At 37.9% G+C, this 17,002-nt stretch overlaps 1 protein-coding gene across 5 annotated transcripts in view; it reads right to left on the reverse strand.

Annotated features, from left to right (window-relative positions):
* The window catches only part of LRRK2 (leucine rich repeat kinase 2), a 192,376-nt gene that overhangs the window by 117,266 nt on the left and 58,108 nt on the right, over nt 1-17,002 (reverse strand). For 4 of the 5 annotated variants that reach the window (XR_011483287.1, XM_070454570.1, XM_070454569.1 and 1 more), the window contains 5 exons: nt 13,228-13,372; nt 12,955-13,094; nt 10,520-10,648; nt 10,275-10,445; nt 1,506-1,764 (listed from right to left, as the gene is read on the reverse strand). Coding sequence is in view for 4 of the 5 variants with exons in the window: in XM_070454570.1 (XP_070310671.1) it covers nt 1,506-1,764; nt 10,275-10,445; nt 10,520-10,648; nt 12,955-13,094; nt 13,228-13,372 (844 nt within the window). In the remaining variant the exon portion in view is untranslated. The remainder of the gene's footprint in view (nt 1-1,505; nt 1,765-10,274; nt 10,446-10,519; nt 10,649-12,954; nt 13,095-13,227; nt 13,373-17,002) is intronic. The other variant, XM_070454571.1, reaches the window with a different exon arrangement.

A 17,002-nucleotide genomic window follows, 5' to 3' on the forward strand; every position in this document is an offset into this window, starting at 1 on the left:
AACATCTGGAAGTTCTCCGTTCATGTACTTTTGAAGACTAGCTTTGAGAATTTCACCTGCTACATTGCTGTGTGTGGCAGTTGTGTGGCAGTTGGAACATTCTTTGGCATTGCCCTTCTTTGGGATTGGAAAGAAAACTGACCTTTTTCAGTCCTGTGGCCCCTGCTAAGTTTTCCAAACTTGATGGCATATTGAGTGAAGCACCTTCACAACATCATCTTTTAGGATTTGAAGTAACTCAGCTGGAATTCCATCACCTCCACTAGTTTTGTTCATAGTGATGCCTCCTAAGGCCCACTTGACTTCTCATTCAATATGTCTTGCTCTAGGTGAGTGATCACAGTCCTGCGCTTTGGACTCTTGTTGACTATGAGGGCCACTCTGTTTCTTCTAGGGACTCTTGCCCACAGTAGTAGGTATGATGGTCATGTGAAGTAAATTCACCCATTCCAGTCCATTTTAGTTCACTGATTCCTAAAATGTCCATTTTTACATGTACTTTAAAAAAGGACATGGATGTACGTTTAAAATATTAATGCTGCTGTTCAGTCACCAGGTCGTGTCAGACTTTTTGCAACCCCTTGAATTGCAGCACGCCACACTTCCCTGTCCTTCACTAAGTCTGTAGTTTGCTCAAACTCATGTCCATTAAGTCTGTGATGCCATCCCCTCCATCCATGGAATTCTCCAGGCAAGAATACTGGAGTAGGCAACCATTTTCTTCACCAGGGATTCAATCCAGGACTCAAACTTGGGTCTTCTGCATTGCAGGTGGATTCTTTACCATCTGAGCCACCAGGGAAGCCCCATAACACTAATGGATATTACCAAATTTTCCTTACAAAAGGATAACTTGAATTTATATCAATAATATGTGACATGCCTGCTTCCACCTATGCTTATCAACATAATTTATAACCAAATTTTTCTATTGAAATGCACTTATTATAGATACTAATGATAACTGTCATCAACATACTTACTACATACAAGACCTATATTAACTAGAAAACACATCCTTAAGTGAAATGCAAAGTATACTAACTTGAAAACGCAAAGTACATGTGTATATTTCTACACATATATTTTAATTCATATGTAAGTGTACAGCAAGTCCAGGGGAAAAAATAATCTACATTGATTACCTATAGGTAAAACAGTAAGTTACTGTTATTTTCTTCCTTATGCTATTTAAGTTTTTCTATTTGTAAAGGCACATAGATTATTTTATAATAAAAACTAAAATACTTAACAAAGAAAAGTAACCTCACAGGAAGATCTCAGTTTTAATTTATCTTTATAAATATGGATTTGCTGGGTCATAAGGAACTTAAATATAATGTCAATTTCAGCATTGAATGATCAAAAAAAGGAAAAAAGCCAAGCCTTTACAATATTTTTGACTTAAGTTGCAACAAATGGAATGAAAACTAAAAGATTATTTTTTATTTTTAAAAATACTACTAAAATTAAACCTTCTACAAAACTTGCTTGAAAATCCTTACTTGTCTCTTTTCTTAAATAAGATGTCTTATCTGGAAATAAAGGACCAAGCCAGGAAGGTTCAATTTTTCCCATACAAAATCCTCCAAGACAGATGCTATTATTGGCCAGATCCAGGGCAAGCCTCCTCAAGAGTAAGCTGATGATTTGGCTGTTGCCTTTCCCAATGCTGATTGTCAGAGCTTTCCGGACATCCTGCTCACGAGATCCACTATTCAGTAACAATTCTACCAGTTTGGGATTGCTTGCTTTCTCACATACCTATTAAAGAAAAAGAGAAGGTAAGCATATATTTTTAAAAATTATTTTCCTTTCTAATACTGGTAATAAAACTTGGTGGGACTTTCCCCTGCATCTATAACTTTTCAGTTCAGTTGCTCAGTCGTGTCTGACTCTTTGCAACCCCACTGACACCAGGCTTCCCTGTCCACCACCAACTCCCGGAACTTGCTCAAACTCATGTTCATTGAGCTGGTGTTGCCATCCAACCATCTCATCCTCTGTTGCCCCCTTTTCCTCTGTCTACAGTCTTTCCCAGCATCAGAGTCTTTTCCAATGAATCAGTTCTACATTCAAGTAGCCAGACTTTTGGAGCTTCAGAATCAGTCCTCCCAATGAATATTCAGGACTGATTTCCTTTAGGATTGACTAGTTTGATCTCCATGCTGTCCAAGGGGCTGTCATGAATCTTCTCCAACACCACAGATCAAAAGCAGCAATTTTTCAGTGCTCAGCTTTCTTTATGGCCCAACTCTCACACCCATACAAGACTACTGGGAAGACCACAGCTTTGTCTACATGGATCTTTGTTGGTAAAGTAATGTCTCTGCTTTTTAATATGCTGCCTAGGTTTATCATAGCTTTTCTTCCAAGGAGGAAGCATCTTTTAATTTCATGGCTGCAGTCACCATCCTCAGTGATCTTGGAGCCCAAGAAAAGAAAGTCTGTCACTGTTTCCATTGTTTCCCCATCTATTTGCCATGAAGTGATGAGACTGGATGCCATGATCTTAGTTTTTTGAAAGTTGACTTTTAAGTCAGCTTTTTCACACTCCTTTTTCACTTTCATCAAGAGGCTCTTTAGTTCCTCTTCACTTTCTGGTCTTTAAATTTAGAATGGAACAAAATAAGGCAAAACTCATTCTTGAAGTAAATTAGGAAAATAAAGTAAGATTAGTACCACAAATATCAGAGAAGCATAAATTAAATCTGCCATGTGAGAGCCACTTACCATGAAAAAAACAACATGATACAAAGTAAAACTTATAGGCTTGAAGTCAAAATACCTGAGGCTCCATCAATTTACACATTTCTCACACTTTCTGGACTTGTTTGCTTATTGGAAGATATCTGGGAAACTGGTAACTTAACATAGCAAATGCGACTTCATTTACTTGGCAAATGCCTTGCCTTCATTTGTGACATAGAATAAGTTTGAATATAAATATTATTAAATTCACGAATGTCACATGCCAATGACAGTCATCAGTCACTGGTTTTCCAGGACAAGAATTTGAATTTCTACAAAGATATATGCTGTCTCTGTTTTCGACCTTTCCCTGAAAGTTATGTTTTCAGAGCATGTCCTCAAGGTGGATTAACATGGTAACTGCTAGAAAAATTCGAGTGACCATAGTAAGCAGAGAGAAGCCTTAGCAACCTGCAGCTTAGCCCAACCCCAGCAAAAGCTTCTGAAAGGCAATGGAATATGATGCTATCAACTACAAGAATGAAATCATAAATAATGAAATGATGATGTCAGGTATTGTGCTACCTTCTGTAAACAAATGATCTCCAATTATTTTTTTAAAAACCCTATGCCATAAAAAGTATTACTCCCATTTTATAGATGAGTATTTAGGAAAAATATATGATTTGTCCAAAATCTTAGAGCTACTTAGTAAGACACTTGGCTTTGAAATCAAATCTGCAGATGCCAAAGCTTGTGGTCCTTTCACAACCTAATACGAATGATTTTAAAAAAAGAAAGAAATATCTATTTAGGTTTTCTGCCCATTTTTTAATTAAGTTGTTTGTTTTGATGATATTAAGTTTCATGAGTTGTTTTTGTAAATTTTAGAAAAATGGGCAGAAGACCTAAATTGACCTTTCTCCAAAGAAAACATACAGTCAAGAGACACATGAAAAGATGTTCAGTATGTTAAACTAATCCTGAAATGCAAAGCAAAACTACAGTAAGGTATCACCTCACAATGGTCAGAATGGCTATCATCAAAAGATCCACAGAAGATGACTTCCCTGGTGGTTCAGGAGTTCAGTGGTTAGGAATCCACCTGCCAAGGCAGGGAATGTGGGTTTGATCCCTAGTCCAAAAGATTCCACACGCCTTGGGCCACTAAGCCCATGCACCCCAACTGCTAAAGCCTACATGCCCTACAGCTCATGCCCTGCAACAAAAGAAGCCACCACAATAAGTCCACACACCACAACTAGAGAGAAGCCCCCACGTGCTGTTACTAGAGAAAGCCCATGTGCAGCATCAAAGGCAGCCAAAAAAAATAAAAATAGAGCTACCATATGATCCTGCAATCCCACTCCTAGGCATAACCCATGAAAAACATGGTACAAAAGGATATATGCACCCCAGTGTTCATTGCAGCACTGTTTACAGTAGTCAAGACATGGAAGCAACATAAATGTCAATCAACAGAGAAGAGGATAAAGAAGTTGTGGTACATATATACGTTGGAATATTGCTCAGCCATTAAAAAGAACAAAATAATGCCACTTGCAGTAACATGAATGGACCTAGAGACTGTCATACAGAGTGAAAGTTGGACAGAGAAAGAGAAATATTGTATGATATCATTATATGCAGAATCCCCCCCAAAAAAATACAAATTAACTAATTTACAAAACAGAAACAGACTCATAGACTTAGAGAACAAATTTACAGTTACCTGGGGAGGAAGGATAATTAGGGAGTTTGGTATTGACTGTACATATTGCTATAATACTTAAATAACCAAAAAGAATCTACCATATTAAAAATAAATGGAGAAGGGATGTGAGAATGATACAGACAAGATGAGATTAGACATGCATTGATAATTCTTGAAGATAACTGATGGATTCGCAGGGATTTATTACACTACTCCTTCCACTTTGGTGTATGTTTAAAATTTTCCATAACAAAAAAAAGCTTAAAAAAATAAAAATTAGTTTTAAAAGTGATTGTTTTTTTAAGGCAGGAGCAGAGATTAATCAGAGGTGATGGTGCCCGTGGGCCAAATCTGTCTCTTCCCACCCTTCCAACCACCAGAGAAACCAGTGGTTGAACCTTGAGGCTGGCACCATCCAATGTGGTCTATTGTGTGCCCAGTCGCTCAGCCGTGTCCGACTCTTTGAGAACCCACGCACTGTAGCCCGCCAGGCTTCCCTGTCCATGGGAATTCACCAGGCAAGAATACTGGAGTGGATTGCCATGCCCTTCTCAAGGGAATCTTCCCAAACCCAGGTCTCCCACGTTACAGGTAGATTCTTTACAGTCTGAGCCACCAGGCAAGCCTGATGTGGTCTATTAAGCACTTGAAAATTTGCTGTAAGTGTCAGATGAGCTGATAAGAGTAAAATACCCACTGGATTTTGAAGACCTGGTATTTTAAAATGTAAAATATCTCATTAATAATCCTTATACTGATCATATGCTGAGTATTTTGGATATATCACAAACTCATTTAGTAATATTTTGAATATATTGATTAAGTGAAATATATCATTAAAACTCTAAATAAATAAAAGGAAAGATCCTAATATTCAGGGTACCAGGTGGGGGGAAAAGTTGGTTGAGGGAAATTCCTGAATTCTTCAGAATTAACATGTGTCCGAACACATTTTGGGGCTCCAAAATCACTGCAGATGGTGACTGCAGCCATGAAATTAAAAGATACTTGCTCCTTGGAAGAAAAGCTATCACCAACCTAGACAGCATATTAAAAAGCAGAGACATTACTTTACCAACAAAGGTCCATCTAGTCAAAGCTGTGGTTTTTCCAGCAGTCATGTATGGATATGAGAGTTAGACCATAAAGAAAGCTGAGCACTGAAGAATTCATGCATTTGAACTGTGGTGTTGGAGAAGACTCTTGAGAGTCCCTTAAACTGTAAGGAGATCCAACAGGTCAATCCTAAAGGAAATCAGTCCTGAATATTCATTGAAAGGACTGATGCTGAAGCTGAAATTCCAATATTTTGGCCACTTGATGCAAAGAACTGACTCACTAGAAAAGACCCTGATGCTGGGAAAGATTGAAGGTGGGAGAGGAAGGGGACGACAGAGGATGAGATAGTTGGATGGCATCACTGACTCGATGGACATGAGTTTGACCAAGCTCTGGGAGTTGGTGATGCACAAGGAAGCCTGGCGTGCTGCAGTCCATGGGATCACCAAGAGTCGGACAGGACCGAGTGACTGAACTGAACTGAACATGTGTCCAAGAAGTTTGAGGGGACAGTGCTCTGGTTTGATGGAACCAACTCTCAGCCAGCTCTCAGGAACACCCCCACCTTCAATCTGTTCTCCCAAGAACCACTATAGTACTTTTCTAGTCTAGATATGATCAAATCATTGTACTATTTTTAAATCTTCTAAAACCTTTCTGCTCCGGGACACTCCGTCAAATACAACAAGCAATTTTCCACACCTCATTTATGCTATTTTTATAGCCTCCAATGTCTAATTTTGTTCTTCATCCAGAAAAAAAATATTCATTCTTGAAGGAATAGCTTTAAAGTCTCTTGCACTAAGTCCTCGCTATAACCTCCCAGGCTACACACCCTTCCTCCTCAAGAGCCCATCCCATTTTGTTTAACACAGCACTTAGCACACTGAACTAGACATGTTTATCTGTTTGGTAACTGGAATGAAAGGCATGGATGCTGCTGCAATTCAATTTGCACCTCTGTAACCTAGCACAACGCCTACACAATATATTTAACTTAGCGAATTACTAAAATCTGCAGGAGTCTGGCAGGCTACAGTCCATGGGGTCACAAAGAGTCAGACACAACACAGTGACTGAAAAACAACAAAAATCCACTAAGGGCCCACAGGAAATTTTAAAGGAAGGAAGGAAAGGAAGAAGGGAGGGAAGGAGTGGCCAAAAAAACTCAATCACAAATGCCTTCTCTTGGAGTCCAGCAGACTTTTCTCTCTAAATTATGGTATTAACTGCCTACCTTCTATTAAGGTGATTTATGTTTTACTCCCTTAACTCCCAATTGGCCCTTTGAAACTACGTTGAAGCAGGACACCCCTTTTATATTCTTTACTAATTATCTAGCACTGTGCTTTCCACAGAGAAGATGCTCAATAGATTTTATAGCAGAATTTTCCTTGGGGGACCCAAACTATCCAAGATGATTTCTGACATATGGTGACATGAATAGAGAAATATTTGTCTTTTATAACACGCAAAAGAAATAAAATAAAATTAGGAAAATAATTCATGAAAGGGAAAAAAAAAATACTGCTCAGATACCCTGGTGCTCAAACAGTAAAAGAATCTGCCTGCAATGTCAGAGACCAAGGTTCGATCCCTAGATCAGGAAGATCCCGGGAGAAGGAAATGGAAACCCACTCCAGTATCCTTGTCTGGAGAATCCCATGGACAGAGGAGCCTGGAGGGCTACAGTCCATGGGGTCTCAAAGAGTCGGACACGACTGACAGACCAACACTTTCATACACAGTTCTGTATTTTAATAATGGGGATAATTCAAATATATATAATCAAAGTGCAATTTACTATCCTTTCCCATACATCTTCTCTCTCTATTCTAATTTATAAATAATGCAGCTCACAATCAAAGCCAAGCACTTTAGGCTAGCATTCAAGAATGAATGTACAACCCTCTCCCCTACCACCACCACTATCATGGATCTGTTATCTAAACAGGAGATCAAAGCAGGCACAAGATTTTCCACTAGTTACCTGGAAAGTTAGTTACTCCTCAGGCAAGTTACTTAACCTTTCTGTGCCTCAATTCCTCACATGCCTAATAAGATAATACTAGGCTACTCCTAAGGTTGTTGTCAGGATTTTATTAAGTAAAGGACTCAGAGGAGGGCCCAGGTGGCAATGAACACCACAGAAGAGCTTGCTGTTATTTTTATTCAGCATTCATTATACTTGCTCTTCCCACCATGACCTGATAAGTCTTATTTTCATGTCTCTCTTCATGCATTTTCATACCCAATATTAATCCTCCAAAAGCCTAATAAGATTAACTCCACCCTTAATAATGCAACATTGGTACCTGGATAAGCCTTGACTATGCTACTTTGTACAAAATAAGGTGTGTTCAAACAGTCTACCCACAAAAATCAATGTTTACTATTTGTTAGATATAAATAATCTCTGACAACCTGGATAAATTCTTTACATTTAAAGATCTGATTTTGTTTTAAGAAGAAAAGACAGAAATAAGCACATTAAGTTCAAAAGAACTTGGGAAGAAGAAAATAAAAAAGCCTTAGTACAGAAAGGTTTGAATTAATTGAGAGAAAAGTAGAAAGCAGTCCCTGCGCAGAATGTAGAGTAACTGTACTTAAGGGCTTTTAGGTGAGTTGTTTCTCTATGAAGGACCTGGAGGAAGCTGCCTTTCAGTTCTCTGCCATATCCAAGTAACTTTAACATAATGATCTGAAGATCACACAAAAGAAATACAATAAAAACATTAAATTATTGAGGGAAATAATTTAATTATTACCTTTAATAACAGAGAAGCAACTATTTTCAGTGTTGCCTGCTTAGATGAAATTTGACTAAATTTAAATAATTTGATTATGCATTTGGCTTTAATGACTGAGTTAACTGCATGAAAACGAGTTACAGATTCAATTTCTTTTTATGTAGATTGCTAAGTAGTACTACCTTAATCTTACAGTTAACAAATTGGTTTGAACCTATAGGCAAGCAGGAAATTGAATAAAGTGAGGCTTTAAAAGTAAATTATTGAAAAACACATCACTCTGCTGGTTATTTAATAATATATATTCAGTTCAGTTCAGTCACTCAGTCATGTCCAACTCTTGGCAACCCCATGGACTGCAGCACGCCAGGCCTCCCTATCTATCATCAACTCCCAGAGCTTACTCAAACTCATGTCCATTGAGTCAGTGATGCCATCCAACCATCTCATCCTCTGTCGTCCCCTTCCTCTCCCACCTTCAATCTTTCCCAGCATCAGGGTATTTTCCAATGAGTCAGCTCTTCACATTAGGTGGCCAAAGTACTGGAGTTTCAGCTTCAGCATCAGTCCTTCCAATGAATATTCAGGACTGATTTCCTTTAGGATGGAATGGTTGGATCTCCTTACAGTTTAAGGGACTCTCAAGAGTCTTCTCCAACATCACAGTTCAAAAGCATCAATTCTTCAGCGCTCAGCTTTCTTTATAGTCCAACTCTCACATCTATATATGACTACTGGAAAATCCATACCTTTGACTAGACAGACCTTTGTTGGCAAAGTAATGTCTCTGCTTTTTAATATGCTATCTAGGTTGGTGATAGCTTTTCTTCCAAGGAGCAAGTATCTTTTAATTTCATGGCTGCAGTCACCATCTGCAGTGATTTTGGAACCCTCAAAAATAAAGCCTCTCACTGTTTCCACTGTTTCCCCATCTATTCACCATGAAATTATGGGCCAGATGCCATGATCTTAGTTTTCTGAATGTTGAGTTTTAAGCCAACTTTTTCACTCTCCTCTTTCACTTTCATCAAGAGGCTCTTTAATTCTTCTTTGCTTTCTGCCATAAGGGTGGTGTCATCTGCATATCTGAGTTTATTGATATTTGTCTCAGCAATCTTGATACCAGCTTGTGCTTCATCCAGTCAATAATGCATATTAAATTGCTACATAATTGCTTTGTTGGAAATATTATTATCCAGAAAATATACATAGGGCTACTTGAATACTACTGCAAACTCTAAAATTTATACAGTGAAGACAAACTAGAAATGACATGTAATGCACTCTGATATTTAATTGAATTCCTACTGTATGTACAAAAACAGTGAGTTAGATATTCTGAATGATACACAGATGAACACTGTAGATCTCTACCTTCACACAACTCACAAACTATAAAGAGGTGTACAAAAAGTGTCATGGACTTACACAGCAAGTAAATCTTTATTTCGTATGGAGGTCAGGAAGTGTGGGAAGAGCTTTATTAAGGACAAATAATTTGGTTTACATTTTGAAGGCAGAGCAGAAGAATTAGACAGATGTGTTTGTGCAGTGCATGAGGGAAGGGAGAGAAGGAAGGCAGGGCCACAGTGCCACTCAACTGCAGGATGGCCCCTAGCAGGAATGTCAATGTGGACAGACCCCAAAGCGTGCAGTGCACAGCCTACGGGGCCACCTGTGGTGGCCCTGAGGGCAGAACTTTCTAGACAGAGAAGTTGAAAACAGAAAGAAAATACTTAAAAGATGACTCAAAACAAAATAAAACTGTGTGGTGTGTCCCTGGAGAGTGATTCACACAGAGATGCACAGTAGGAGACACATTTAAAGGTTATTTATCATCTTAACAAAGTAGGTAAACATGTAAAGGGAATGATTAGATGATAATACCTAAAGAAATACGCTATTTCTGAAACTCTATGAATCTAAATTCTACTACAAATTACAAGCAATTGTGCCATAAACTGCTAAATTCTGTAGTGAAGACTCATACAATGTAGGTAAGAGCTATACAATAGCAGGGTCATAGAAAAAAAGACAAAAGTGAATCTTTGAATATTTACCTGACATATCAAAGAAGTTGCTTCTTTTGCTCGATTGGCATCCGCTCCCAACAGAAGCAAGCATTCAACCATGATGCTATTATTCTGATCACATGCTTTCTCCAGCAACACACATTTTAACTCATTATCAATAGTCAATTTTGCAAAGCACTTGCAACAAAGGTTTAGAAACTAAAAAGAATGGAAGTGAGGATTAGAGTCAGTGAAATGTGTAACAGTTAGAATACAGATAAAAAACACTGTACCTGTTGATCCTTTTGCTCCATGATACTGGAGGACAACTGATGGAATATTACTGAATCAAAGCAGTGATGCACCAGTAGCTTGGAAAAAGACACTGACAATTCCAGTATTGTCAAGACTGTTTGAAATCCCTGAAAGTGTGACCAAAAATAATAATAACAAGGTAATTATGGACAAAAAAGAATAAACAAATGATATAAAAGAGAGACTATATGCAGTACTTAAAACTTGGGGTGTTCACTTAGCTAAGTAGATACATTTATTGGACTTGTACTTTAAAGCTGTAAACTTTGAAATAATGTGATAAATACACTTTGCGCTCTCATTACTAAGAAATAAGAAGATGCACACAGAGAATAAAGATGCTAAACTCTAGTCTGGCCAAACAGGAAAAAAACCTGAAACACCTAATTCACCAAAATTTGGTATTTAAGGATTCCTTGCCTAAAGCCATACCTACAGGTTGGAAGTTAGATATTAATCAGGATTAGAACAGCAGAGTCAGCAGTGCCACAAACCCAAATAGATCAGTGACTTGAGTTCTTTAATACAACACTGCAGATCAGGTTCTGTAGAGAGCCTAGCACTTCCCCCAACAATTTTTTGTGTTATCTTCTGAAATTTTAATCTCAGACAAATGTGAGCTCCTAGACTGTGTTCTTCTTGAGTACATTTTAGAAAAGCTCTAAAGACACTCTGAGATTTACATCCTTTTAGCAAATCATTTATAAGGAACTGATCGGACACACCATTATATTTTAGAACCACTCAAAGAGTTGTCTAGGCTCTATTTATGTGATGTTTTAAAGAAAGAATGAAGTTTAGACTTGCCTATTACATACATTGAGTGCATTCACCAAAGATCAGTTTTACTTTTAAAATTTTTATCTTTCCAAAATATATTAATGAGATCATCTAAATGTTAAAAATTATTATTTTGAGTTCTTAAGACGCTGTTTCTATAAATGCTTCTATAAATGCTTCCTAACATTTCTATAAATGCTTCCTAACATTTGCAACAGCAAAGCAGATAATACAAACACAGAGAAGGCATATAATTCAAACTCAAACTTACAAGCACTGAACTGGTCAAATAAAGTATGTTGGCAGGCAAAATTTAGCCCACTGGTCAACAATTTACAACCTCTACATAAAAATTTTAAAATTTATGCCCAGATGAATAAATACTGAGTGAGAGCTTCATACCTGCACAAAATAATTTACTTTACCTCGCATTATTTACAATTAATTCTGTCTTGGCTTTAGTCAACCTAGGTTCAGGCACATTACAGAAAACCAAAACCCATTGTTGGCTCTAATCTAAGAATGCTATATGTTCAGCACTTTATAATTTAAAAACTTACATGCATTTTCCCATTTACTAATAATATTTGTGCAAAAATCAGAGCTTAGACATTTTCACTCCTGGTCAGTGCTGCCATTTTTGAAAATATTTGCTGAGTATGGTTTATGAAAGTTGTAAACTTCATTACCAAAAACACTACAACCAAGTCAGAAATTCTCAAAAAACAAACAAACTTGTTTTGTTAACATTAAAATAAAAGGACTCTGAAATAATTTACTACTTCATCTTCCCTGAATTAATCCTAAACCAATATCTTGGATTCCTCATAGACAGCTAATATAGATTGCATTTTAAATTTTGCTTAATGAAGAACGTTTAAAATATTGTTTCACTGCAAGAACAAAATTAAGGGGAAAAATTACTAAGTAAGCAGCTCAAATAAAACACAGAGAATGACAAACTTCATAATAATTGTAACTTTTATTTATTTAAAATCTAAGCAAATAAAAGTCCCTTAGACAGCAAGGGGATCAAACCAGTTAATCCTAAAGGAAATCAACCCTGAATATTCATTGGAAGGACTGATGCTGGAGCTGAAGCTCCAATACTTTGACCACCTGATGCAAAGAGCTGACTCATTGGAAAAGACCATGATGCTGGGAAAGACTGAGGACAAGAGGAGAAGGGGGTGACAGAAGATGAGATGGCTGGATGGCATCACTGACTCAGTGGGCCTGAGTTTGGGTGAACTCCAAGAGATAGTAAAGGACTGGGAACCCTGGCGTGCTTCAGTCCAAGTCCGTGGGGTCACAGAGAGTTGGACATGACTGAGCAACTGAACAACAAAGAAAATAAAGCTCAGCTGGCTGAAATTTCTTTAGCACGTGCTCTGTTTTTTCATAGAAAAGATAATGACAAATGTACTAATTTTAGAGATTTACTAATGAAACATAACAATATTTTGAAATTCAACCCAGTTCTCTTCATCTGCTATAACAAAAATAGTATGAAATGATAAATGGTTTTCAATTAGCTAGAATATACCCATTAATGCTAAGTAGGAGTTACACCAGCTGCTCTGAAAGAGAAAGCCGTACAAGATCTCAATTCCCTTCAAGATAATGCACATACTTTTATCTGTACTTCACCAACATCCTTAAATCGCTGTAGGGTGGAAATCAGAATTTTCGCCAGCAGATACCCAGTTACCGTGCATAAATTCTTCTTTGTAATCAAACATCCTATAAGACTTAAACCCAGACACTGAATTTCTAGAAAAATAAAAGAAAAAAAATAATAAAATGCACTGTTTTAAATCTCAAAAACTGAAGAAAAAATTTAAGCATGTCCAACTAATAGCTAAAGGCCTATAAAAATCTAAATCCTGACTTCAGTTGTACCAACCTTGGTCATCTGGATACATCTGCAGTGTATGAAGCACCGAATCAATAGCACCTTCCAGGGATAACACCTCTAGTGCATCAGGAAAATGTGTTATAGACGAAATTACTTTTAATCCACACTTCTGAATCCCAGGACTTCCAATGAACTAAAAGTCAAAAGGATAATTAAGAATATTTGCTGTGTTATGCTCAACATCACTCATTATCAGAGAAATGCAAATCAAAACCACAATAAGGTACCATTACACGCCAGTCAGGATGGCTGCTATCCAAAAGTCTACAAGCAATAAATGCTGGAGAGGGTGTGGAGAAAAGACAACCCTCTTACACTGTTGGTGGGAATGCAAACTAGTACAGCCGCTATGGAAAACAGTGTGGAGATTTCTTAAAAAACTGGAAATAGAACTGCCATATGACCCAGCAATCCCACTCCTGGGCATACACACCAAGGAAACCAGATCTGAAAGAGACACGTGCACCCCAAAGTTCATCACAGCACTGTTTATAATTGCCAGGACATGGAAGCAACCTAGATGCCCATCAGCAGACGAATGGATAAAGAAGCTGTGGTACATATACACCATGGAATATTACTCAGCCATTAAGAAGAATTCATTTGAATCAGTTCTAATGAGATGGATGAAACTGGAGCCCATTATACAGGGTGAAGTAAGCCAGAAAGATAAAGACCATTACAGTATACTAACACATATATATGGAATTTATAAAGATGGTAACAATAACCCTATATGCAAAACAGAAAAAGAGACACAAATGTATAGAACAGACTTTTGGACTCTGTGGGTGAAGGCGAGGGTGGGATGTTTCAAGAGAGCAGCATCAAAACATGTATATTATCTATGGTGAAACAGATCACCAGCCCAGGTTGGATGCATGAGACAAGTCCTCAGACCTGATGCACTGGGAAGACCCAGAGGGATTGGGTGGAGAGGGAGGTGGGAGGGGGGACCAGGATGGGGAATACATGTAACTCCATGGCTGATTCATGTCAATGTATGACAAAAACCACTACAATATTGTAAAGTAATCAGCCTCCAACTAATAAAAAATAATATAAATAAATAAATAATTAAAAAAAGAATATTTGTTGTGTTAAAAAATGAATTCTAATACTTACCTTAGTTAAAGCCAGCTTATAGGCTGATGAAACATAAACTAAGGAGTCCAAATAAAATTACCATTTTTGACTCTGCCTCATATCGCTAATTACTTTTATTTATTATTAAGAATAAGAGCTAACATTTTTGCACTTATTAAGTACCTCTTCTTTGCCAGGCACTGTACTAAGTAATTTCACATGCTTTTCTTTTCAGAGCATCCTTATTAAATATATACTAATCTGATTCCCATTAAAAGATGAGTTCATTGAATGTAGATTGTACACTGCTGAGAAGATACCAAGTCAAAGACATTTGCTATCACAGCCTAAACTCTAAACCATAAAAATGCAATGCTGTCCCTCATCATAGAAAATACTAACTGAGAATTTACTCTTTATATGTTTACATGTTATAGCTCATTTATTCCCCGTCAAGTTTTGTACAATAGGTTCGCCAACTTTAAAGATGCAAGAAAAAGAACTCAAGTCACATAGCTAACAATTGTCAGGACTAGAACTTCCCTGGTGGCTCAGATGGTAAAGAATCTACCTGCAATGCAAGAAACCTGGGTTCACTCCCTGGGTCAGGAAGATTCCCTGGAGGAGGGCATGGCAATCCACTCCAGTATTATTGCCTGGAGAATCCCATGGACAGAGGAGCTTGACGGGCTACAGTCCATGTGGTCACAAAGAGCTGGACACGACTGAGCAACAAAGCATAGCACAGTCAGGACTAGTGCTTTAATATAAATGCTTCTGCCTTAAAAGTCAAGAATCTTAATCTCTTCCAACCTTTTAAATTCAATTCTTCCAGAATTTGACATTATTTGACAGGTATTCTAATAGAAGCCACTACTTTGCCAAGGCCATCCTTCTCACTGACTAACAAGAAAACAATCAACAACACACCTTCCAATCATGTGACAATCACAATCACATCTCCCCTCTTTCAATGTCTGTGACATTTACCTCTTACACTTTGCTTTTCCATGGTGCTCTTAATGATGTTCTAGGTAGTCCCTCACCTAGAGCCAGACATCCTGGATTGTGAAGTCAAGTGGGCCTTAGGAAGCATTACTACAAGCAAAGCTAGTGGAAGTGATGGAATTCCAGCTGAGAGATTCAAAATCCTAAAAGATGATGCTTTTAAAGTGCTAAACTCAATATGACAGCAAATCTGGAAAACTCATCAGTGGCCATGGGACTGGAAAAGGTCAGATTCCAACCCCAAAGATGGGCAATGCCAAAGAATGTTTAAACTACTGTACAATTGCACTCATTTCATATGCTAGCAAGGTTACGCTCAAAATCCTTCAAGCTAGGTTTCGGCAGTATGTGAACCAAGAACTTCCAGATGTACAAGCTGGGCTTCAAAGAGACAGAGGAACCAGAGATCAAATTGCCAACATTTGCTGGATCTTGGTGAAAGCAAGAGAATTCCAGAAAAACATCTACTTCAGCTTCACTGACTATGGTAAAGCCTTTGACTGTTGTGGATCACAACAAATTGTGGAAAATTCTTAAAGAGGTGGAAAACCAGACCACCCTACCTGTCTCCTGAGAAATCTATATGTGGGTCAAGCAGTAACAGCTAGAACCCAGACATGGAACAACTGACTTGTTCAAAATTGGGAAAAGGTAAGACAAGGCTGTGTGCTGTCACTCTGTTTATTTAACTTCTATGCAGAGTACATTATGTGAGATGTCAGGCTGGGTGAATCTCAAGCTGGAATCAAGATTGTCAGCAGAAATATCAACAGCCTCGGATATGCAGATGATACCACTCTAATGGCAGAAAGTGAAGAGGAACTAAAAGCTTCTTGACAAGGATAAAATAGGAGAGTGAAAAAGCTGGATTGAAACTCAACATTCAAAAAACTAAGATAATGGCATCTGGTCCCATTCAGTTCAGTTCAGTTCAGTTGCTCAGTCATGTCCGACTCTTTGCAACCCCATGGCAAATAGAAAAGGAAAAAGTGAAAGCAGAGATAGATTTTATTTTCTTGGATCCAAAATCACTGTGGACCATGACTGCAGTCAGGAAATTAAAAGACACTTGCTCCTTGGAAGGAAACCTATGACAAACCTCTTCAGTTTATTAAAAAGCAGAGACATCATATCACTAACAAAGGTCCATATATTCAAACCTATAATTTTTCCAGTAGTCAGGTATGGATGTGAGACTTGGATCATAAAGAAGGCTCAGCATTGTAGAACTGATGTTTCTAACTGTGGTGCTGGAGAAGATTCTTGAGAGTCCCTTGGACAGCAAGGAGACCAAAGCAGTCAATTCCCAAAGGAAATCAACCCTGAATATTCATTAGAAAGACAGATGCTAAAGCTGAAGCTCCAATCCTTTGGCCACCTGATGTGAAGAACCGACTCACTGGAAAAGACCCTGATGCTGGGAAAGATAGACAGCAGGAGGAGAAGGAGGTGACAGGATGTGATGGTTGTATAGCATCACCGACTCAATGGACATGAATTTGAGCAAACTTCAGGAGATAGTGAAGGACAGAGAACTCTTCTGTCCACTGGGTCAGAAAGAGTCAGAAATGACTTAGCCACTAGATAACACCTTCACTATAGAGCTGAAACAGCTTCCAGTCAGACCTCAAATTCTGATGTAGCCTCTTCAACAAAAACCTACTGCCTT

The sequence above is a fragment of the Odocoileus virginianus genome, chromosome 24 (genome assembly GCF_023699985.2).
Source record: "Odocoileus virginianus isolate 20LAN1187 ecotype Illinois chromosome 24, Ovbor_1.2, whole genome shotgun sequence".
NCBI classification, from domain to species: domain Eukaryota; kingdom Metazoa; phylum Chordata; class Mammalia; order Artiodactyla; family Cervidae; genus Odocoileus; species Odocoileus virginianus.